At 44.2% G+C, this 25,606-nt stretch overlaps 1 protein-coding gene across 4 annotated transcripts in view; it reads right to left on the reverse strand.

Annotated features, from left to right (window-relative positions):
* The window catches only part of LOC105488299 (DIS3 like exosome 3'-5' exoribonuclease), a 42,018-nt gene extending 16,697 nt beyond the window's left edge, over nucleotides 1–25,321 (reverse strand). Inside the window, exons 1-8 of one of the 4 annotated variants that reach the window (XM_071101167.1) lie at nucleotides 25,142–25,321; nucleotides 23,749–23,902; nucleotides 12,357–12,485; nucleotides 10,454–10,589; nucleotides 7,078–7,254; nucleotides 5,060–5,138; nucleotides 3,964–4,143; nucleotides 284–453 (exon numbers count right to left, since the gene is read on the reverse strand). In XM_071101167.1, coding sequence (XP_070957268.1) covers nucleotides 284–453; nucleotides 3,964–4,143; nucleotides 5,060–5,138; nucleotides 7,078–7,254; nucleotides 10,454–10,589; nucleotides 12,357–12,485; nucleotides 23,749–23,902; nucleotides 25,142–25,280 — 1,164 coding nt within the window. In that variant the 5' untranslated portion in view covers nucleotides 25,281–25,321. Of the gene's footprint in view, nucleotides 1–283; nucleotides 454–3,963; nucleotides 4,144–5,059; nucleotides 5,139–7,077; nucleotides 7,255–10,453; nucleotides 10,590–12,356; nucleotides 12,486–23,748; nucleotides 23,903–24,694; nucleotides 24,798–25,141 lie in introns of those variants that run through there. The other 3 variants (XM_011752212.2, XM_071101168.1, XM_071101169.1) reach the window with 3 other exon arrangements.
* Between the last annotated feature and the right edge of the window lie 285 nt (nucleotides 25,322–25,606).

Raw genomic sequence — 25,606 nt, forward strand, 5'->3', positions numbered from 1 at the left:
TGAGGCAGGGGAATTGCTTGAACCCGGGAGGCTGAGGTTGCAATAAGCCAAGATCGCGCCACTGCACTCCAGCCTGGGCGACAGAGTGAGACTCCGTCTTGGAAAAACAAAACGAAACAAAAAAACCCCCCAAAAAACACATCCCAGTATCTTGGAATGCCAGATGCCATCAATAATTCATTTCCTTATATGCAAAAGAATTAATAATGCTTTCTGGTACTGCTGAAAAGCTGGCAACGACAGAAGAGCAGAGATTCCACAGTAGAGGAAGAATGCCGGCCACCTGGAGGGCTTCTGCTTGCTGAGTGCTGATTCGAATTTTGGGAATTCTGTAATCCCAAGGTGTAACCAGGATTTTCTGAGCAGTTTTGCCCTGAGATTGGACCTCTTCTTTGGATGGAAATGTCACCACATAATCCCGCCAGTTCTTCTGAAGTATGCCCACCACTCGACCTTTGGGAAAACAAAACAAGGCATTAACTAGTTAGGTGCCACCTATCTGGACTCTGACCACCTCAGGCAGTAAGGAAAAGAAAAAGAAATACAGTGTCCTATTTTTTTTTCAAGCACATCCACCCAACTCAAGAATGTTTTTGAAAGGAAGCTTTTATTAACAACAATAATGGCTGGGCATGGTGGCTCATGCCTGTAATACCAGCACTTTGGGAGGCTGAGGCAGGAGGATCATGTGAGGCCAGGAGTTCAAGACCAGCCCGGCCAACATGGTGAAACCCCACCTCTACAAAATACAAAAATTAGCTGGGCATGGTGGTGCGCACCGGTAATCACAGCTGTTCAGGAGGCTGAGGCAGGAGAATTGCCTGAACCTGGGAGGTGGAAGTTGCAGTGAGCCAAGATGGTGCCACTACACTCCAGCCTGGGCAAGCAGAGTGAGACTCTGTCTCAAAAACAAACACATAAACAAAATCCAAAACACACACAACAACAACAAGAAAAGGTATGTTTTAAGATTTGCCTTCTTGGTATTTTATTTTAAAGATGGATAATTTAAAAACACTTTTTGTTTCTCTTTCTTTCTTTCTTTCTCTCTCTCTCCTTCCTTCTTTTTAAGAAACAGGATTTCACTATGCTGTATAGGTTAGAGTGCAGTGGATATTCACAGACACTATCATTGTATGTTACAGTCTCAAACTCCTGGGCTCAATCCATCCTCCTGGGTAGCTGGGTCTATGGGCACGTGCCATTATGCCCAGCAAAGACGGCTTTTTAAATAACATTGTCAGTATGCTCTCTCTTCCTGAGATAACATTTAGAATCCACTTGTCCCATTTTCTCTCTTTTGCCATTATCTTATCAATCTCGTTTTGATATATTGGGAAAAGTCAATGATTTTCACACTGGTTTTAAACCACGCCCTCAACTGCGCATTTTCAGTCTTTCTTGCCTTCTCTCACCAGCCAATCTCATTTGGTCCATTATACACAGAAAAGTATACAGATCATAAGACTGACAGACAACACTTCCAATCATCACTGACTGAAGCCGAGACCAAACTTTAATAGTTAAAAATATTCTTTTTTCTTTTGTTTTTCACAAATATTTATTGCGCTCCAACCAGGGATGAGGCTTTGTTCTAGGTCCAGGGAATACAGCAGTATCATAATAGGTAAAGTCCCTGATTTCATGGGGTTTATAAAAAATCAGTTTGGGGCCGGGCGCGGTAGCTCAAGCCTGTAATCCCAGCACTTTGGGAGGCCGAGACGGGTGGATCACGAGGTCAGGAGATCGAGACCATCCTGGATAACACGGTGAAACCCCGTCTCTACTAAGAAATACAAAAAACTAGCCGGGCGAGGTGGCGGGCGCCTGTAGTCCCAGCTACTCGGGAGGCTGAGGCCGGAGAATGGCGTGAACCCGGGAGGCGGAGCTTGCAGTGAGCTGAGATCCGGCCACTGCACTCCAGCCTGGGCTACAGAGAGAGACTCCGTCTCAAAAAAAAAAAAAAAACAGTTTGGGTGTCTGTGGGGGTGAAAAATAGACCAAAAAAAAAAAAAAAGTGAAGTTGTAACAGTTGCTAAGAAAGATACAAGGTAGGGTAAGGTGACCAAGAGTGACAGAGGGTCAGAAGTGGCAGCTATTTTAAATAAAGTGACATTTGAACAGTGACTTGAGGGAGTGAGGAAAACAGAGGTGAGGCTATTTGGGGAAAGCTTCATCCGGGTGGTAGAAAGAACAAGTCTTCAATGCAGCTGGAGCAGAAGCATGAAGAGGAAAATGGCAGAAGGCGGCCTCAGCTGGTGGGGCCTTGTAGGCCATGGTAAGGACTTTGGATTTTATTCTGAGTGAAACAGGAACCAGCCATTGAAGAGTTCTGAGCAGAGAAATGAGAGGAGCCAACTCTCGCTTTCTTTTTCTTTTTTCTTTTTTGGAGACAATGTCTCACTCTCTTGCCCAGGCTGGAGTACAGCGGCGCGATCTTAGCTCACTGCAACCTCCGCCTCCTGGGTTCAAGCAGTTCTTGTGCCTCAGCTTCCCAGTAGCTGGGACTACAGGTGAGCACCACCACGCCCGGCTAATTTTTGTATTTTTAGTAGAGACAGGGTTTCACCATGTTGGCCAGGCTGGTCTCGAACTGCTGACCTCAAGTGATCCATCCACCTCAGCCTCCCAAAGTGCTGGGATTACAGGCATGAGCCACAGCACCCTCTTCCTCAACTCACTTTCTGAAGGATCATTGTGTGTCTGAGTGGAGAAAAGATTACATGGGGAGGGGCAATGGTGGGAGCAAGGAGAGCAGTGAGGAGGCTGCTGCAACGATCCTGAGGTGCCAATGGACTGAAGTGGGAGAGCTGTGGGGGAAGTGTGGCAGGTGGCTGAATTCAGGCCATGCATTAGAGTTGGAGCTGCCAGCATTTGCTGATGAGTAAAAAAAAAAAAAAAAAGTAAAGGATAACCCCAAGGTGTCTTGGGTTGACCAACTCCAAGAATGAATTTGCCCTTTACTGAGACTGGGGGACACGTGGGGAACAGCAGGTCTAGGGGTGAAATCAGGAGTCTGTGTGGGACATGTTAAGTCTGAGGGGAAGATGCCAAATAGACAACTGAGTAAACAAAACCAGAAGCCGAGGAAGGGCCAGAGATACAAAATCAAAGGACTGCAGGAGATCCCCAAGGGAGAGAGTGTAGAGAACAGAAGATCCAGCATGGGGCCCTTGCATATCCAAGAGGACAATGAGATGCAGAGCCAGGAGAATTGAGAAGAGCAGCCAGCTGGGTGGGAGAACTGGGAGAAGCCCCATGGAAGGCAGAGGCCCCCCAGCCAAGTGCTGCTGACAGCTTCCAGATGATGGAGGCTGACCAGTGCTCTGGCAGTGGGGTCACTGGTGACCTTGGCAAGAACAACTTTAGAGGAGTAGGGCTTGGGAGGTGTCAGAATGGCAGGCATGAGAGGCTGGCGGGGAGGAAGAGAGAATGTAGAGTAACTATACTCTGACTTTAAAGATAAGGGGCAGCAGCTGAAAGGGACGTGGGACTCAGAGAGGATTTTTGGTTTGATTTTAAGAGGAAAGCCATTACAGCATATCTGGGTACTGATGAGAGTAAAATAAACCCGCAGAGGGGAAACTGATAATGGAGGGGAAGAGACTATATCTCGTGTTAGGAACTATTATTGTACAACCTGTGACTATAGTTAATAACAATGTACTGTATTCTTGAAAATTGCTAAGAGAGTAGATCTTAAGTGTTTTCACCACACAGTGTGTGAGGTTAACACACTGGGTTAATTAGCTCAGTCTAGCCATTCTCCAATGTATTATATCAAAACATCATATTATATGCAATAAATACATTTAAAAAATCATATTATATACAATAAATACAGTTTTTGTCAATTTAAATTAAATAAATAAAATAAGGGCAGTATTTCTGGATTGCTAAGGAGAAGATAAATATAATTCCACAAGAAAAATGGACATTGGAGTGGCTCTCCAGCTGGCTTACCTGTAGGCATGGGCTCACTTGGGGACTCGCCCGAAGCCTTGTCGTCACAGTCATTCTCACACAGGGCTACGGTTCTTCCTTTCCACTCATTTTTAGGGAGCAGCTCCACAACTACCACATCTCCATGAATCGAGCGGTTTCGAGCCTTCATCCCGTGGATTAGGATGTCACTGACTAAATCTGTGTTTGGGGCAGCACAGAAAAAACCCGTAAAGCCGAGGGAATGGCACACCAGTGAGGCATTCTGTGCGTAATATACTCAAAGTCTAATTGGCACTCCGGCAAGTAAAGTTTCTTCCTTTCAAAGGTAAAGTCAAACTTCTTTTGTTCTGCAGGTTAGGCATGAAGAATTGCTGGCACCATGTCATACTGTATATTGAGCTTTCATAAGTGCCACCCTCAATCATCTTTTAAAAAAATACCCCCACCCCCCTCACCACCTTTTAAAAAGGTATTAGTTCCCTGCATGCAACTATGTGAGCCTATGCTGGACTTCTGTCAAATACCTTTAGGATCCTACACAGCCAAGGGAGTGGTCAATGGGCTGAGGAACTAGATAGGGCAGAACCGACAGGGAGAATTCTGACAAGCAAGGGCCCAAAGAAAGCCAGTTTCTCATTCTCTCTCGACCCAGTCACGCTCCTTTGACTAGCAGGTTTTCTTTTTCACCCTGTCATTACAGAACTAAGAACTACACCTGATCATGACACAACTTATTTACACTTTTTTTTCTTTATTACTTAAAAAAAATTTACTCCAATAAAGCAATATAGCACATTGAGGCAGCACAGAGTAGTATGTTAAAATCACAGCCAAACAGCCTTGGCTACAAATTCAGCTCCACCACTTACCAGGTGTGTGATCTTGGGCAAGTTGCTTTGCTTCTCTGTGTTGTAGTTTAAATTTATTACAATAAAATTAGAAATTATAGACAAAAAGCTAGGGGAACCCCCCCCTTGACAATCCCACATACCCAATGTATGTAGGCATACATAACAGGACACATAGGACATGACAATTTCAACTTTGCTTTCTTCATTGTATAACGTCAGAATAAAAAAGGAGTACGGACATTTATGTAAGGTTTATACTGAACCTGAATCTTTACTGCTGGCTCCCTGAAGTCGAACAAAAGCTTCTATTTGGGCTCTGTGTTTGTTGACATTCAGAATTCCCTAAAATCATAATAAAAAAAAACTCAATGTGAAAAATGTTCTTTTCTGCCTGGTTTATCTCCAAAAGGTCTAGTTTTTAAAATTATGTGAAAACATCCCCATAATATTCAAGGTTTGTGATCCCTTTAGGAATTATACACACACACACACACACACACACACACATATACATATTTTTTTTTCCTCTTTTTCGAGATGGAGTCCTACTCTGTCACTCAGGCAGGAGTGTGGTGTCACAATCTTGGCTCACTGTAACCTCTGCCTCCCGGGTTCAAGCAATTTTCCTGCCTCAGCCTCCCAAGTAGCTGGGAATACAGGTGCCCTCCACCACGCCCGGCTAATTTTTTGTATTTTTAGTAGAGACAGGGTTTCACCACGTGCGGGTAGGAATAATATTAGTCACTAAGGTTTATTTTCTTTAGAGAAAAATACCATCATTTTGAACTACTTTTAGCTATACAAACTGCTGAAAGTACCAGGCTCATCTTATGTAACTGATGAGTAGTCTTTTAAAAATCTTCTGTCTCAAAATATCCTCCCAGGGGCCGGGCACAGTGGCTCATGCCTGTAATCCCAGCACTTTGGAAGGCTGAGGTGGGCGGATCACGAGGTCAAGAGATCAACACCATTCTGGCCAACACAGTAAAACCCCATCTCTACTAAAAATACAAAAATTAGCTGGGCGTGGTGGCGGGCGCCTGTAGTCCCAGCTACTCAGGAGGCTGAGGCAGAAGAATCGCTTGAACTTGGGAGGCAGAGGTTGCAGTGAGCCAAGATCGCACCACTGCACTCCATCCTGGCGACAGAGCGTGACTGCGTCTCAAAAATAAATAAATAAATAAATATAATTAAATTAAAATAAAAAATATATATCCTCCCAGGAATGCCATAAACTTTACTACTAAGTTGGAAACATTAGCCTCTCTAGGCATACTCATTTAAAATCCCCACACTTTTAGGGAGGGGCTTTGGAGTGATGTTCTTAGATTGTGGCTGATCATCTACTGAGCTGCTCATTAGAAATGCAAACTCCATGATAGAACAGTTCTGTATCTTGATTGTGGTGGTAGATACACAAATCTATGCATGTGATAAAACTGCATAGAGCTACACACACATACACACATAAATGAGTGTATATAAAACTGTTGAAATCTGAATAAAAACTGTCTTTGATTTCTTCCAAAGACCCTGACAGCATCTGGGTTCTAGGGTCCTGGGAGGATCACAAAGAAGCCCTTGAAAGGGGCAGAGAAAAAAATGGCAAAGGAGGAAAGAAGCTAAATTTCACCAATTTTACAGTATCACCAAACCTCCAGACCTTGATTCAAAGAGATATGTTTTTTTCTAGTGACAGGAGGCATTTACCAGGAGACTTCCACATTCTGCTTGTATGATGTTCTATATGTAACAGAATTAAAGACTTATCATCGCAGAGTAGCTTCAAGCTGGGCCATCAGTGTCTACGGAAAGAATGACTCCCAAGCCACCTGAAACACTGACAGCCGTGACTTACTCATGCCCATCTTGTTTGCAGCCTGTGAAATCAGAGGCCTGTGACAGGATGCAGTAAAAAGAGGAGAAAACATACTGGTTGGTCCTGAAAGATTTTTTGTTTTGTTTTGTTTTGTTTTGAGACAGGTTCTTGCTGTCACCCAGGCTGGAGGGCAGTGGTGCAATCATGGCTCACTGCAGCCTCAACCATCCAGGCTGAAGTGATCCTCCTGCCTCAACCTTCTGAGTAATCTGGGAGTACAGGTACACACCAGCACGCCTGGCTAATTTTTGAATTTTTTCTAGAGACGGGGTTTCACTGTGTTGCCTAGTCTTGTCTCTAGTTCCTGGGCTCAAGCAATCTACCAGCCTTAGCCAAAGTGCTGGGATTACAGGCATGAGCCACTGTGCCCAGCCCTGATACATTCTAAATTACCACCCTCACCTGGATATAGCGTCCAGATTTAATCCCAGCTTCTAACACTTCCAGAGGAAGATGTTCTGGATACTCCTTCCCGTGGCTCTCCTGACTCTCGTTCTCTCTCTCCCGTCGAGACTGAAGGATAGAATCACAAAGCTCGTGGGCAGCTTTTAAGTCAGGCCAGAAATTGTCCAGGTAATTCTGTATTTAACAAAGGCACAGAGAAACATGGTCAGAAGGTACTGATTCTTCATCATGGTACTACTACAGAAACTCCTGACTGGGAACTTCTGCTGGCCTGCCGTTTTGAGGGGGTGCTCAGTGAGCAGGACTTCCTGAGCCTCACTCCACCGTTGGTTCTCTACTACCACATTAACCCCTGAGCCTGCCAAACGAGCCCCACAAGGCCACCCCACCGTGGAACAGTTGCACCTCCTAGGCTACTTTGTGCTTTCAAGTCTCTTTCTCTCCACACACACTACAAACACACCTGCACACGTCCAGGCAGCCTGTCTTTATGTGTATCTAATTGCTGCAGACAATGGCCTATGTATGTGTACTTTTTTTTGAGACAGGGCCTCATTCTGTAGCCCAAGCTGGATGCAGTGGCGTGATCTTGGCTCACTGCAGCCTTGACCTCCCCCTGCCCTAAGCAATCCTCCCACCTCAGCCCCCCAAGTGGCTGGGACTAGAGGCACATGCCACCATACATGGCTAATTTTTTAATTTTTTGTAGAGATGAGGTCTCACTATGTAGTCCAGGCTGGTCTCAAACTCCTGGGCTCAAGTGATCCTCCTGTCCTGGCCACCCAAAGTGCTGGGATTACAGGCGTGAGCCACTGTGCCCAGCAATATGTGTACATTCTTGTCCTTTTTTTTTTTTTTTTAAGAGACAGGGTCTTGCTCTGTTGCCCATGCTGGAGTATAAGTGGCATGATCCTGGCTCACTGTAGCCTTGACCTCCTGGGCTCAAGTGTTCCTCCAGCTTTGGCCTTCCGAAGTGCTGGATTACAGGCATGGGCCACTGTGCTGGGCCATTCTTGTCTTTTTTATGTATTTTAACTCAACTTTTAAGTCTGAGGGGTAGAGTCTAGCACATTCTCTGTTCTCGAATCGAAAAGCAAACAGGTTATACTTACTGTCAACTCCAGCATTTCTCCCACTAATTTCAGAGTCCTGTTCAAACTGCTTCCTTTCTTTCCCTACTCCTTCCAGAAATTCTGTCTGTGCTAACGTCAGTGCCTGAATTCTATGGTCGCTTATCACTTATCAACACCACACTTTGTCATTATGAACCACCTCTTCAAGAGGGATTTATCATCTTGGCTCTTCTCCATCTAACTTCAAGTCCCCACAGAAAATTCTAGGCTTCCCACTCATCTGAACTTCACAATATCTCTTTTTTCTACTATCATTCACCTCTATGAAGCCCTTGGTCACACAGTTTTCTTGAGAAACGCTATAGAAAATAAAACTGTATGATACCACTGGACTACAGAGAAAAGTAATTTTCACAAAAAGTAGAAAAATGTAATTTTAGTCAACTGTCCTCTGCAGGAACAAGACATGATGTATTACAACAGAAAAAACAAGTGACACTGCCATTAATATCCAGCGCTCCTGGAATTCTCTGGCATGCCACAGCACTTTTTTATAGCAGGGCCAAGAAAATTCTATTGACAAATCTTTAGCAATATATGCACCTGGGAACCCTTAGAGAATCTACAATTCAAAACCCAACTAGACTTTCTATAAACTGACAGGGATAATACAGGGCCTTATTCTAGTTTCTGCACCAAAAAATGATATCAACAAGTGAAACCTAATTGACTAGCCAGGCAGACAGAAGCGACCAGTGATCTGTTGAGAGATTAACAGTCATCCTACTCTCAAAAAACGTACCTAAGAGATAGGCAGAACTGCGTTGCTGAGACAGTCCAAAGAAACTGTCACTGATAATGCCACTCCTGTCTGAGATCTGTACCAAGCAGATCTGACAGCATTCACATAAATAATATCACATCTCAACCCTTTCATTTATCCCTATTACCCCCATGAACATTCACAAGTGGGGAAGAGTGAGGAACAGTTGAAAAAAAAGACCGGCCTTTAAGACAGTTTGTTTCGTGTATATTTTCAGAAAAATAACTTGGAAGGCAGTACAGCATGATGGCTAAGAGCTTTGGGGTCTGACTGCCTGGATTTTAATCATAACCCTACCATTTTCTACTGTGTGACTTGGAACAAGTTACTTAGCCTTTCTGTGTTTCCGTTTCCTTACCAATAGGATTAAATAATAATACCTACCTCACAGGGTTGTTGCAAGAATTAAATGAAATAATAGACATAGAAAAGTGGCTGGCATAGATGTGTTGGTTATTACCAGTAGGTAGAACCATGTCAAACTGCCATTTTATAGGTCAACAATAAGAATATTGGCAATTTTATTCAACCTATTATCATCATCATCATCACCATTTTATAAATGTTAGTTTACTGTCAGTAGGAGTTTACTGGGCTGGTATTAGATGCTGTGGGCCTTATAGTCAAAGTTGGTCAGAATTTGTGAAAGTCAACGTTAAATAGTTGGGGCATAATGAAGAAGCAGAACTTCATTTTTTTTTTTTTTTTTTTCTGAGACAACGTCTCACTCTGTCACCCAGGCTGGAGTGAAGCAGCACAATCTCGGCTCACTGCAAGCTCCGCTTCCTCGGTTCACGCCATTCTCCTGCCTCAGGTAGGAGTAGCTGGGACTACAGGCGCCCGCCACCACGCCTGGCTAATTTTTTGTATTTTTAGTAGAGACGGGGTTTTACCGTGTTAGCCAGGATGGTCTCGATCTCCTGACCTTGTGATCCCCCCGCCTCAGCCTCCCAAAGTGCTGAGATTACAGACGTGAGCCACCGCGCCCAGCCTAGAACTTCATTTGCTGAGATAGGGTCTTGCTGTGTCACCCAGGCATTAGTACAGTGGTGTGTTCACGGCTCACTACAGCTTCCATCTCCCAGGCTCAAGTGAGTCTCCCATCTCAGCCTCTTGAGTAGCTGGGACTACAGGTGTGTGCCACCATGCTTGGATATATACACACACACACACACACACACATATATATATATATATATATATATATATATATATATTTTTTTTTTTTTTGTCTGTGGAGACAAGGTCTCACTAGATTGCCCAGCTGGTCTTGAACTCCTAAGCTCAAGTGATCTTCCCGTCTAGGCCTCCAGAGTGCTGGGATTATAAGCATGAGCCACCACGACTGGCCAAAATGGAACTTCTTAACGTCTATTCCTCTTTTATTTTTTCTTTTCTGTGTTACCAAAGGGATCTAGAGCCTTATGGGTACTACTTAGAAAATGAGCACTCATACATATACAACATCTGCAAATACCTTGAAAGAAATCACGAATACTCCTTCTGTTTCACTTCCAAACTGCTGAACTGCCTCTTCATCTTCTGTCACCATAACAATTGGCATCCTGTCCTGGCAGTGATGATAGTACCAAACAGCTGCGTTGTATATGCTCCTGGAAAAGCAAAGGGTATGAGAGCTCTCCCCAGGCAGACAAACACAAGCTCTTGTTCAGAATTTCACATCTGGCTTTTAATTTGCTATCCATTGGTGTATATAGATAACCATTCATTCATTCATTCAACAAATACTTCTGGAGTATCCATTATAAAGAAGCGCTGGGCTGGGTGCTCTGGGGGATACAAATATGAACCAGAAAGAACCTCACTTCTCTTCCCTAAGACATCCAACCACCACTGCAACGACTTCATTTCCAACCACCACTGCAACGACTTCATTTCTTGATATGGCCTAGAAACCACGAGTCTCTGCCATCTTTTACACCGTTTAACTGGGGCACCACACAAGATGACAAGCTATGTTATGTGAGGCTTAAAAGATGAAGAAGCAAGTATTTGGCTAAGAGAAAAACTAAGCTGCAAGTAGCTAAAGATCATAATCCAATAGGGTCTGATATGGAACCATGTGAAATGCCTGGAAATCTTCCAAAAAAGAACTGGAACTGGGAAACAGGTCTGGAGAACTGTGTATAGGACTGGATTGATTGATGGATTGAGACAGGGTCTTACTCTGTCGTCTAGGCTGGAATGCAGTGGTGAATAATGGCTCTCTATAACCTCGACTTCCCAGGCTCAGGTGATCCTCCTGCTTCAGCCTCCTGAGTAGCTGGGACTACAGGTGCATGTCACCATCCCCGGCTAATTTTTAACTTTTTGTACAGATGGGGTCTCACTATGTTATCCAGGCTGGTCTCGAACTCCTGATCCTCTAGCCTCAGCCTCCCAAAGTGCTGGGATTATAAGCATGAGCCACCATGCCCAGCTTTCAAGGTAACTTCTGAGGCACATTCCGTGTGGCTCCTCAGCAGCACTGATGGAGCCTTCATTTCCCGCAGCAGCAGCACATCCTTCACCACCTGCCCTCCATCTCCATCTCACTCTCCCCACTTCCTCACTCCTGCTTCTGGGAACTGCTTTCTACATAAACACTCCACACTCCCAAGGACTTGCTTTAGGCTCTGCTTTCGGCAGACTTAAATCAGGACACTGTATTTCCTGAAGTAGTTTTTTCAGAATTAAGTGACCAGTTTCAGTTTAATAAGACTGTAAGTAGAAGCCTGGCCGGGCACAGTGGCTGACACCTATAATCCCAGCACTTTGGGAGGCTGAGACAAGTGGATCGCTTGAACCCAGGAATTGAAGACCAGCCTGGGCAACACAATGGGGCCCCGTGTCTACAAAAAATACAAAAATTAAAAGAGTGTGGTGGCACAGGCCTGTGGTCCCAGCTACTTGGGAGGCTGAGGTGGAAGGAAAACTCGAGCTCGGGAGGTCGAGGCTGCAGTGAGTTGTGATCATACCACTGCCCTCCAGCCTGGGTGACAGAGCAAAAAACACTGTCTCAAAAATAAAAATTAAAATTAAAAAACAAAAAAGGAGCTCTTCTGCCTTCCTTCTACATACATGTATTAAAGTTATGACTTCTAGGTCACTGGAATGATCCTGATAGCTGCTAGGGTCTGGGGCAAACATACTCTGGGTACCTATATCTTCCTAACTGCAATTTTCAAAAAAATGTATCAGTTATGTATTCAAATGATGTATCTAAAATATTGACATGGTAAGCATTTCGGTGTTAATCACGGTTCCAGAATAATTGTTGGTTTGTTCTAGCAGACTATTTAGATCAACGCCCAAACAGCCAATGATGAGGATATGAAAGAAGACGATGGTGTGAAAACGGCAGCAAGTCAGGGCCATACCTGGTCTGCCACTTCTCCATGGACTCTCCTCTTTCCCGCGGCAGATAGCAGCATTGCTGGAATTCATTAGCAAAGAGAATGCAATCATGACGCGCATCCTTCAGCAGGTTTCGCAGTTTGTTATACTGTCTGTGACACGGAGGAGAAAAATAAATCTAACAAAGCAGGTACTCATCCACTGCCATCTCTTGCTAAGGATCAAAAAAGGATGGGGTATTTTAGAGCAAAAGATTGATTATTTTATGCCTGAAGAACATGTATTTATATTGGTCTCAGTGTGCTCAGTCCTATTGAGCTGCTACTGTTTCTTGACTTTGCCTGCTAGAATGTGCTTAGGCAGGGCTTAGTTAATTAGTTTGCAGATCAATTAAACTCCTTTTCTCTCCTTTCCCCTTCAGAGACTTCCAGCCATTTTATTATATAATTATACCACCTTGCCCTGCCTAGCCCCCTCTTCGAAGCCTGAGTGCACGGATTAGCACTTTATTTTTGGACCTCACTTTGTTTTATAAATGTCATTAAGCATGAATACATTTGACTTTTTGCTGGCAGTCCTAGAAAAGAACATGTAAGTTAAATAAGTTTGGGGATTTATCTGTGAATTTTATTTATGCAGCCACCCTGATTTACATAAATGAGAGCTAGCCTCATCTGTCAGACAACTGACGGAAAGTTTTACGGTTTTGCCCATCAACAGATCCTTTCCATAGCCGAGGAAGGAGGATGGTTTGAGGCCAGGAGTTCAACACTAGCATGGGTAGAGAAAGGGTCTCCCTTTCTCTACCAAAAAATACAAAAATTAGCCAGGCATGGTAGCGCGCACCTGTAGTCCCAGCTACTTGGGAGGCTGAGGTGGGGAGATTGCTTGAGCTTGGGAAGTCAAGGCTGCAGTGAGCTGTGATTGCGCCACTACATTCCAGTCTGGGTTACAGAGCGAGACCTTGTCTCGAAAAACAACAAAAAAACATCCTTCCCACAATGCTGGCTGAAGCCACAAATCAAACATCAAGTCTCCTATGGGTCAGTTTCTAAGAAGGTGCTTTTCAATAGTCTAGATAATATAAAATCACAGAAAATACTCAGTTATGTTAAAGGGAGTCAACTGCTTATTTAAAGATGAATTTGCTGGGTGTGGTGGCTCATGCCTGTAATTGCAGCACTTTAGGAGGCTGAGGAAGGAGGATCGCTTGAGCCCAGGAGCTGGTGACCAGCCTGGGCCACATAGCAAGACCTCATCTCTACACAAATTAAAAATACAAAAATTAGCTGGGCATGGTGGTACACGCCTGTAGTTCCAGCTACTTGGGAGGCTGAGGCAGGAGGGTCCTTTAAGCCCAGGAGTCTGAGGCTGCAGTGAGCTATGATTATGCCACTGAACTCCAGCCTGGGGAACAGAATGAGACCCTGTCTCTAACAAAATAAAAATAAAACAAAAATGGATTCATATTAAATCAGATTTAACATGTGTTTTAATATAATAACATTTGTACCCTTCCTTCCGCACCTCCAGCCTGCCTCCATAGGTTTTTAAATTTGAGTCTTTTTGTTGAAGCAAAGGCAGAACTCCCCAACGAATCTTGTTAAATACATAAACACTGACCACCAACCTGTGTGGTCTTACACTTTATTAGAAAACAAGAAATAGATTTTATTTTCTTAGTAATTCTAATTTTGAGTCACTGTGAAAATCATAAATAGCAACTTATAAAATATCTTTTTTTTTTCTTTGAGACAGAGTCTCACTCTGTTGCCTAGGCTAGAGCACAGTGGCACGATCTCGGCTCACTGCTACCTCCACCTCCCAGGTTCAAGTGATTCTCCCGCCCCAGCCTCCCAAGCAGCTGGAATTCAGACACCCACCACCATGCCTGGCTAATTTTGGTATTTTTAGTAGAGACAGGGTTTCACCATGTTTGGCAGGCTGGTCTCAAACTCCTGACCTCAGGTGATCCACCCACCTCGGCTTCCCAAGGTGCTGGGATCATAGGCATGAGCCACCACACCTGGCCATAAAATATCTTAATAAACAAAGGGATTCAGTTTCATTTCTGTGAATGGCGGCTTTTCTTAACAGAATTCCACTTGTACAAACAAAAGCTGTTCCCTCATCCCTCAAGATACATAGAACATATTATATGGGTAATTTTCCCACTTTCACAAAGACCCTATTTTTTTGAGACAGGGTTTCACTCTGTCACCCAGCCTGGCATGCAGTGGCACGATCATGGCTTGCTGTAGCCTCAAACTCCTGGGCTCAGATGATCCTCCCACCTCAGCCTCCTGAGTAGCTGAGACTACAGGCACACCCCACTATGCTTGGCTAATTTTTGTAATTTTTTTGGTAGAGACAGGGTCTTGCCATGTTGCCCAGGCTGATCTCGAACTCCTAGGCTCAAGCGATCCTCCTGCCTTGGCCTCCCAAAGTGTTGGGATTACAGGTGTGAGCCACCATGCCTGGATAAAGACACATTTAAAACTTATTTTGAAAGCCTCTTGGAAGAGTCTATATCACACTGTTAACAGTGTGGGCAGGCTTTCACTTTTTGCCTTACACATTTTGATAACGCTTAGAATTTTAAGACTGAGCACTTACTTATTAAGTAATAGGAACGATTTTTGGAGAGATTTCATAAACATCTGCAATTTGTCATTTCAGAGAAAACACTGAAAAAATATTGCCTGTTCTTCCTGACATTGTCCCCTAGAAGTTTTTGTTCCCTTTACCTACCATCATATTTTGTGCACCATTACAAAACACTTGAACTTACTGTAGTTATTTGTTTACAAATGGTCTCCCTTGCTAAGCATCCTTCATTTAGCAAATCTTTGCTTCTATATGCCAGGTCTGCTGGGGGAGGTGAGGGCTGCTGCACTGAATGCCCTTGGGAACACCAACTAGACATCCCACTGCATCTGAATAGTGTCCTATGGTATAGATAGGGCAGTGCCCCATGTCTGCAGCAAAGAAAGGAAAAATAGACATGCCATACGATCCAGTAATCCCACTTCTGGGTATATACCCAAATTGAAAGCAAGGACTCAAACAGACATTTGTATAGGTTCATAGCAACATTACTCACAGTGTATAGGCAAAAGGTGGAAGCAATCTATCAATGGATGATGGATAAACAAAATGTGGAATATATTATTCACATTTAAAAAGGAAGAAAGTTCCAATGCATGCCATAACATGGATGAACCTTGACACACTATGCAGAGTGAAATAAGCCACTCACAAAAGGACAAACACTGTGTCATTCCAGTTACACGAGGTACCGAGAGTAGTCAAATTCATCGAGATGGAAAGTAGAATAGCAGAATGGAGGCCAGGGAGGGGAGATAGTGTTTAAGGGGTATAGAGTTTCAGTTAGGACAGATGAAAAGTTCTGGAGACAGATGTTGGTGATGGCTGACAACAAGGCATATGTATTTAATGCCCCTGAATTGTGCACTTAAAAATAGTTAAAATGACAATTGTATGTATGTACATTTTACCACAATTTAAAATAAAGCTATGCTACTTGGCAAAAACAAACCAAACATAACACAGAACCACCCATTTCAGTGGGATAAGTGCTTGAAAGGAGAAGATGGCAGGGATGGGAAAGCTTCCTAGAGTCGGTGACCCATGAGATCTGAAGGATGAATAACAGTGAGTGGAGACAAAGAGCTCAAGAGATGAGAGCAGGGTGGAACGTGCGAGACAGCAGACAGTAAGCCCTCACCCACAGCAGGTGCTGAATCAATGCTTTCCAAATGAACAAATGAATGCACAGCCCTACATGATAACAGTGATCCAAGTGCAGGATAATAATGCCCCTGAACAAACTGACATTTCCAGAGCCCAGCTGCCTTTCGCTAAGCTTCATAGACATCACTGCATTTGTTTTCACACCTTCACTTCAGACCAGGGTTTTTGTTTTTTTGAGACAGGAACTTGCTCTGTTGCTCAGGTTGGAGCGCAGCGGCGTGATCACGGCTCCTGCAGCCTCAAACTCTCAGGCTCAAGTGTTCTCCCACCTCAGCCTCACGAGTAGCTAGGACTACAGACGCACGCCACCATGCTCAGCTAATATTTTTTTTTTGTATTGAGACAGGGTCTCACCATGTTAGCCAGGCTGATCTCAAATTCCTGAGCTCAAGCAATCTTCTTGCCTCGGCCTCCCAACGTGCTGGGCATGAGCTACCGTGTAGTCCCAGGGATTCCTGAATTCTGTCCTCTGCAAATACTGATGTGCCACAAGCCAGACCCAGGGGTTACCACCAGATTAATGACAATCTTTCCTAATATTTAGAAAAATATATCACTTAACAAAAAATGCTCTCAATTTTAAGTTTCACTACCACATATATTTTCTTAGACTTTTAGTGCAAGTTTCCATTTGTCAGCTACCTATCAGCCAGATAAAACAAATGAACAAATGGCAAAAGAATATTAATGCAGAAAGCAGGAAACAAATAGCGAATCACTCTCAGTGTGACAGTCGGGTTTGCTTGTAGACATGTGGGCTTACAGTTATAATTTAATGGTGCATACATATGATATAGTCATATTTTTTGCTAGTCAGGGTTTTGTAGTGCATATGATGGGACTAGATAGACGAATATCCTGCATGGAGTCAGCAAACAGCACCATGTGCCTTAAGCAAATTCGACCAGAATGACAGGAGAACAATGGTTTCAGATAGTCAAGTACAGGCCAGGGGTGGTGGCTCACACCTGCAATCCCAGCACTTTGGGAGACCGAGGCAGGAGGACCACTTCAGGTCAGGAGTTTGAGACCAGCCTGGCCAACATGGCAAAACTCTGTCTTTACTAAAAATACAAAAATTAATCAGGCATGGTGGTGGGCGCCTGTAGTCCCAGCTACCCAAGAGGCTGAGGCAGGAGAACCGCTTGAACCCAGGAGGCAGAGGTTGGGTGACAGAGCGAGACTCCTTCTCATACATACATACTCCAGCCTGGGTGACAGAGCGAGACTCCTTCTCATACATACATACATACATAAATATTCAAGTCTTACAGAAAAACCTTAGTTCCCTGGACTGGCTTGGATGTTTTCTAAAACTCCATCATCTTAATGTTTTAAGCAATTTCTCAGAGGGGCAGTTAAACCTACCTTCTTTAGGTTGATTTTTTTACTATTTTCATTCAGTGGTGACCTTACTTACAGATACAACATCACTTTCCGCTGCTGACTGTTCTCTCTAAGGATTAGAAGTGGGAGCCCCACGCCCTGGAAAGACCTACAAAGTGAATTCTATACTAAATGTATTTCGTCACCTGGATTTTGCAGAACCCAGGTGGGGTCTCACAGACTTACCTTCAGAGACCATTGAGTTTTCTACAAGTTTATATTGCCATTTATATTATACAATACTCACAAAACATTTTTTTTTTTTTTTGAGACAGAGTTTCTCGGTCTGTCGCCCAGGCTGGAGTGAAATGGCACGGTCTCGGCTCACTGCAAGCTCCCGCCTCCCGGGTTCACGCCATTCTCCTGCCTCAGCCTCCCTAGTAGCTGGGACTACAGGTGCCCGCCAACACGCCCGGCTAATGTTTTGTATTTTTAGTAGAGACGGGGTTTCACCTTGTTAGCCAGGATGGTCTCGATCTCCTGACCTCGTGATCCACCCGCCTCGGCCTCCCAAAGTGCTGGGATTACAGGCATGAGCCACTGCGCCCGGCCACAAAACATTTTTATGGAGTACATTTGGGGCCATCTGAACGACTGCCTTCTAACTGCACTGCCATTTGGCGTCAGTGAGGCCCTCTCAGACACCCCAGAGACACTTGAAACTCTGGACCTTGACTTCCCTGCCCCCAGGCTTCCTCTAGCTTTCCCTCTCTCCATCCAGTCATGTAAACCAGAAACCTCAGTGATATCCTTGACCCCACCTTCCCCACCATCTCACATACCTAAATCTATCACTAGTTCTAGAGATTTTAAAAAATAGCAGCTTTATAAAGAGATATAATTCACATACCATAAAATTTGCCCTTAAAACACACACAATTCAGTGGTTTTTAGTATAGTCACAGTTATGCAACCATCACCATTGATCTAATTGCAGAACATTTTAATCACTCGGAAAAGAAATCTGTATCCATCCATTAAGCAGTCATTGCCTGTTCCCCTTGACCCCAGCTCCTGGCAACCACTAATCTACTTTCTGTCTCTGTTGATATACCTATTCTGGACATTTTACATAAATGGAATTATACAACATATGATGTTTTTATGTGTGCGCTGGCTTCTTCCACTTAGCATGTGTTTGTGGTTTATCCACGTTGTAGCATGTATCAGTACGTCATTCCATCTTACAGCTGAATAATATTGCCCTATATGGATAGTCCACATTTTGCTTAACCATAATCAATTAATGGACATTTGGGATGTTTCCATATTTTGGCTGTGATGAAGAAAGCTGCCATGAACATTTGTGTATGATGTTTTCATTTTTATTCATTTATTTATTTATTTTTGGAGATGGAGTCTTGCTCTGTCACCCAGGCTGGAGTGCAGTGGAGTGATCCCGGCTCACTGCAACCTCCGCCTCCCAGGTTCAAGCAATTCTCATGTCTCAGTCTCACGAGTAGCTAGGACTACAGGCGTGCGCCACAAACAGCCAATTTTTTGTATTTTAGTAGAGATGGGGTTTCACCATGTTGCCCAGTCTGGAACTCCTGAGGTCAGGCAATCTGCCCAACTTGGCCTCTCAAAATGCTAGGATTACAGGCGTGAGCCACTGCACCCGGCTGTGTATGATGTTTTCAGTTTCAATGTTGACATGTTTTCAATTCTCTTACTTACACACTTAGGAAGTTTTATAGATTTTTTACCTATTAAGCAGGTCTTGGAAACATCTATTTCTCTCTATCTCTAAGCTACCAACATTCCCTCATCTGGACTAAAGCAAAAGGCTCCTCCCTTCTTTTTTCCAGGCCTCTTCTCTACCTGGCCCAGTAATCCTGCTTTTTTGTTTTGTTTTGTTTTTGAGATGGAGTTTTGCTCTTTTGCCCAGACGGGAGTGCAATGACGTGATCTTGGCTCACTGCAACCTTTGCCTCCCAGGTTCAAGCAATTCTCCTGCCTCAGCCTCCTGAGTAGCTAGGATTACAGGCACCCACCATCATGCCCAGCTAATTTTTGGATTTTTGTAGAGCTGGGGCTTCACCATATTGGCCTGGCTGGTCTTCAACTCCTGACCTCAGGCGATCTACCCACCTCCGCCTCCCAAAGTGTTGGTTGGGATTACAGGTGTGAACTACCACTGAGTAATCCTTTTAGGACAGGAATCTGATCATGTTATCTCATTTTGCTTAAAACTTTTCCCTGATATCCCTGAAAGAACGCCATCCCACCCAGGCATTCTTTCAGCTCCTGGGATGTGCCACAGGCTCCTCCCCGTGGGCCCCAGGCATTTTCCTCTACCTTGAAAGCTTTCCTCCACTCTGTCTGGTTTGCGCCAACCCTTGGACCTCCGCCTAGGCAGCCCCGTCAGAAATGCCCTTCCTTGCCTCCTTTGGCTGGTCTGGGCTCTCCTGGTGCCCCGTCCCTGTGCTTCAGTGCCTTTGTCACAGCTGCAGTTCTGCATCTGTTTGTGTGATTGCCCGATTACTGCCTGTCACCCTGCCAGGACTCCGTCTGCTTTGGTTCGCCACTGTACCCTCAGTGCTAGCAGTTTCTGGCACATATAGTCTCTTGGTGAACATTTGTTGAATAAACAAACACACATGTGAACACATGAACACGGTGGACAAAACAGCCTTACAGAGTTGTCAGGGGGACTCCTCACTAAATAAGCATTTATGTGAAGATTATTAGATGGCAGAACATGTGATTATCCTGAATGACAGAAGACCTGATATTAGTCATACTTGTTCTGTGCAATATACTTATGAGAACAAGCATTCTCTGCATTGATATTATTGAAATCAAAATAGGTAATCTCATTACAAATATAACCAGATTAAAGGTTATGTCTTTCCATTGTTAAACCCAACTCTGGTGATTTCGTTTCAGCAAAACAATGTTATCTGTCACATTGAATAATGTTCATTTGCAGTTTTCTGATTTTGTAAGTTTATTTAACTTAAACTAGGATTGTATTAAAGTACTTAAACATGAGGACTTATACCGAGATTTATGTTTAAACATATTTAAATAACCATAGAAAAAAATAAATTAACACTGGTATCCAGGAGGATTTTTTTTCTTTTAGAAACAAGGTTGATATATCACTCATGTTGAGAACACTGAGGTAGTGGATGGAGAGTTAGATCATGTGACCTTTCAGATTTCTCCAACCATAATATTCTACAATTTCAATCTTTTTTTTTTTTTTGAGGCAGAGTCTCACTTTTGTTGCCCAGACTGGAGTGCAGTAGCACGATCTCAGCTCACCACAACCTCCGCCTCCCGGGTTCAAGTGATTTTCCCGTTTCCGTCTCCTGAGTAGCTGGGATTACCGGCCTGTGCCACGTCATCTGGCTAATTTTTGTATCTTTAGTAGTGACAGGATTTCGCCATATTGGCCAGGCTGGTATCAAACTCTTGACCTCAAGTGATCTACCTGCCTCGGCCTCCCAAAGTGCTGGGATTAGGGGTGTGAGCCATTGAGCCTGGCCTGATGCCAATCTTATATACCATCAAGAAACTGAGGCATGAAATATGGAGACTCTCTGAAGCTATACAGAAGGAATTCAGGAGGGAGTCAAAAAGAACAAGCAAAGCATCGTAAACCAGACACCAGACGGACCAGGGATTATTAAATGACAAAACTTTCCTAACCACGAATGTTCCTAAAACCATATTGGATAAAATGAATTATTTACTCGCATCTCAAAAATCTCCAAGGAAGAACTGAAAAACAAAACAAAATGTTCCGCAACATTAAATGAACAAAACACTAGAGAGCTTCTGCTAGGCCAAGTTCAGTTAAATATAAAAAGTTAATTATCACCAAAAAAATGGTAAGTATGTAAAGTAATGCACATGCTAAGTAGCTTGATTTAGCCTTTCCACAATGTATACATATTTCAAAACATCATGTTGTATACCATAAATATGTATGATTTTTTTAAAGTAAATTTTTTAATAGAGACAGGGGTCTCACTATGTTGCACAGATTAGTCTTGAACTGGGCTCAGGTTATCCTCCTGTCTTGGCCTCCGAAAGTGCTGGGATTATAAGTATGAGCCACTGGGCATGGCCAAATATATATAATTTTAATCTGTCAATTTAAAAAAGTCAAATAACTTACACTTAACACTTAGGAAGGCTGAATTAATAAACTTTATTAATAATGATAAAGTCTCCCGGATCTTATGTATTCAATGCCTATTATTAATTTTAATGTTAGCCTTCAATAAAAGACACTTTCTAGCACTCGGACAATTTGGGTCATTTAGCTATGTCAACCTGAACGCACCTGCTGGTTGCTTAACAGGTAAACAAAGTGCCAAGGCCCAAACGTGCCGATTTCTTCCTCTTCTTCAATCATACTCGTAATATGCCCTTAAAGACCAGTCTCAAATCCATTTCCCCCAGAGGATTTTCCAGACTAATTCCTCTACCCCACGTTTACTTCTGCACTTAGCATCGTCCACATTAAATTATCCTTCGTGTGTCTAAGGTGCTTCATAATAACTGTCTTGCTTCTTCCATCTAACCCCAGCAAGATAATAGGCTTGTTATGCGAGGAACTAAGGCTTCTTTTGGGCCGGGCGCAGTGGCTCATGCCTGTAATCCCAGCACTTTGGGAGGCCGAGGTGGACAGATCACAAGGTCAGGAGTTAGAGACAAGTCTGACCAACATGGTGAAACCCCATCTCTCCAAAAAATGCAAAAATTAGTCGGGCGTGGTGGCGGGTGCCTGTAATCCCAGCTACTCAGGAGGCTGAGGCAGGAGAATCACTGAACCCAGGAGGTGGAGGTTGCAGTGAGCCAAAATCATGCCACTGTGCTCCAACTCAGGCGACAGAACTAGACTCCATCTCAAGAAAAAAAAACAAAACAAAACAAAAAACAACTTTTTTATTCCCCAAGGCCTGGAACTAAGAGCTTAAAAAGTGCTTACCCAACAAACAAAATCAGGGTATTATCATATAGCCCTATTTCATAACTCCTCATCTTTTGTTTTCACATTTAGTATATTCAAAGACATGGTAAGGCAGTGGAAAACCAATAGTTTTTCATCAAGTTAACTACTCTTGAAATGTTCAGGAGAAAAGATGTTTAAATTCCAACTCTTTGTCTTTGAATGTCCCAGAAATTGGTTTCTAAAACAATCCTTAACATTAAAAATATTTTAGAAAACAGAAGTTGAAAAGGCTCACAGTGTGTTAGCAATCCGAATGATAACAACAAATTGATTTTAGTAGCAGAAATTGAAATATGACACCTGGAGCAGCATTTAAATTTGGATCTGTATAAACATCTATATCTTGGTGTCTGAACAAAATCAACTTGAAGCTCATTTAAAAATATTCTGTCTGAAAAAAACCTGCACACAATCTGGTTAATGTACGTTTTTTGAACTGAGTGTATAATAAGAGGACAATTTGTCATTTTCATATACAAATAAAAACACTTCATCTTTTATTACCAAGGCCTGAAGAAACCACAACATTTTAAAAAAGAATAAATGCATAGTTTGTGCTTATTAAATAACTTAGAGTGTTAAGAGGTTGGACATATAATTCTAATATGCTATTTCCATACAGTCTTAAGTTCAAGTCATAAACCTTTCTCAACATTAAAGGAAGCGAAATCATTTTTTAAGGTATTTGCTTAAAAAGTAGACAACTATTCTTCATTTAAGTACAAGGCAAGAATTTTAGACTGGTTCAATTGGAAATGCTTTGTTTAGCAAATACAATGACTATGGCTGGTAGTTACACTAGTAATCTAAAAATAAAACAAGCTATTTCTGGTTTTACTGAATAAATCATTACAATTTGCATCTCCAATAAAGGAGTCTAAAATTTAAAAATAAAGTACTCTTTTCCCCAAGAAAAGAATGTATGCTTCTGAAACAATGTATCTATAAATAAGATTAAATAATACACATTATCAACAAGAAATAAGCAGTAACCCTACCACTATAAAAATGCAAGCCAAAAGCCAATTCACACTAGAATCTTAAATACCCACATACTGGGGACACTGCAGTTTATTGATCTACAGTCAGATCTCTTGGCCAGGTGTTGCAGCAGAAATATAAAATAATGTTACTGCATTCCTCACTATCAAAGAGAATACAAAATTAGTTTAAAAAGTCCTTTCTGACAAAATAATGAATTCCTCCCATCCTCCTCCAACAAGGGAGCTTTTCTAAGGTGGGGGGGAACCTATGCCATATAGAAATAAAGAATGCAAAACGTATACCTCCGGCCTCTTTGATGCTGCACTGCTTGACAAGCTGTTTGCATGAAAATAATTCCTTTCAATTCAGGAAACTCAAGGATCTCAAGATAATCTTGAACAACTTTCCAGTCTGGGATCACGTAATGAGTCACATCACTAGACAAGAGTTTCCCATCTGGAACATAATTCAAAATGTAAGAGATTAGACAATGTTTTCAAACCTGGTTTATTTAAATGTCACAGTGCTCTGGCATACAAAATAACTTCCAGTCTTAACTCCACGGTGGGAGTTTTTAAAAGACCCAAAGCTCAGGTATATTGAGCACCCTAATTTTTTTTGAAGCTGTGATAAATACAAGCTCAACGTGGTTTATGGTGTTGCCAGAGGTGCTGGAGAGGATGACTGATTTAACAACGAACAAGCACATTTTCAGCATAACCTGAATATTTCAGTGTTACCTCATCATTGACAAACACATTCAAATGAAGCACCCCCACATTTATACCACTTGTGTATGATGCCCAGCAATTTCAAGTTGGCTCTGTGTCAAGCTTCTGCACGTGCTCAGCAGCCTCCAAGAGCCAGAAAGATTGAATGGAGAAAACGATCCGTGCAAGCAACGGGCAGAGGTGGGGTTTCCACCAGGCCCGTATCTGAGAGCCGGTTAGCCAAGCTCTAACTGAAATGTTCATCTTAATCACAATGTCTGGAGGATTCCAAACATTCGCTGACAAGGACCCCCATCCCATGCTCATCCTCCCATGGGGGAAGAGAGCCAGTAACGTGCATCGTTCTATCGGCCACCCTTGCAGCCTAGAAACCAAGGACAGGGGCCCAGGAGTCCCCAGTCCAACCTCCCCGTGACTTTCCTCTCCAGTGCGAGCCCAGATAGTTCACAAAACTACGGTGAAGAGGCTCTCCACGGGCGGGAAAGTCTGGGGCACCAGTGCGGGTAGGTCAGGAAACCTGTGGCTGCAAAGCAGATGATGTCAGCTTCGCAGCGGCAGCAGCTGGCCCGCAGCTCCCGGGGGCTCCCGGCTCGGGACCTCCCCATTTCTCCGCCGCGCGAGGTTGCGGCGGGAGGAACGCTCGGCTTCCGCGCCCTTGGGCCCCTCTGAGGAGCCAAGCCACCCGGTCTCCGGGATGGGGTGCGGGTCTCTCGGGCCCTCCCACTGGACAGAGCGGAGCAGTCGGGGAGTCCCGGGCGGGGCACCCCGGAAGCCGCGGACTTGGGCCGCTGGGTCCCGACCGGCAGAGGGCTGGGTGTGAGGCCGGCGGGCGGGCGCAGGCCGCGGGGCCTACGCCTCGGTGTCCCCGCCGCTGGCGCTCCGCCTCTGGGCCGCGCTCACCCCGTCACCGCAGCCGCCCGGTCCCGCCCGCTCCCGCCGGCCCCGTCCCCGCCCCGGCCCTGACCGTGGCTGCAGGTGGCTGGCTGCGGGCAGAGCGGGCTGTGGCAGGGCACGCAGGGCCGCAGGTAGTGCTCGCGCACGATCCGCAGCGTGCGGCCCTGGAAGGTCCTCAGCAGCAGCACCTTCTCCCGCTTCTGCAGCATGGCGGCGTGTCTCCGGGAGGCCGCGGAGCGGCGGGAGCGGCCGGCGCGGCGGAGGCGAGGCCGCGGCTTCGGGCCCGCCCCTCGGCCCTGGGCGCCGCGGCTCCGGAACCGCCGTAACTGCCGCACCCGGGGGAGGCCCGGAGCCACACACTCCAGGCTGAGGCCCGGCCCTCCCGGCCTTAGTTTTGTTCCCTTCCCTCAGTGGCCTGGACCAGGGCGGAGGGTTGGAAACGACCCACCCCAGAGACGGAGGGAAGACTAGGATGATACCTGGACCGCAGGTGAAGAAGGGCTGGGCGCAACTGTCCAAGATTAGGAGTTTTTGT

Source organism: Macaca nemestrina, chromosome 7, assembly GCF_043159975.1.
Source record: "Macaca nemestrina isolate mMacNem1 chromosome 7, mMacNem.hap1, whole genome shotgun sequence".
Classification (NCBI taxonomy): Eukaryota; Metazoa; Chordata; class Mammalia; order Primates; family Cercopithecidae; genus Macaca; species Macaca nemestrina.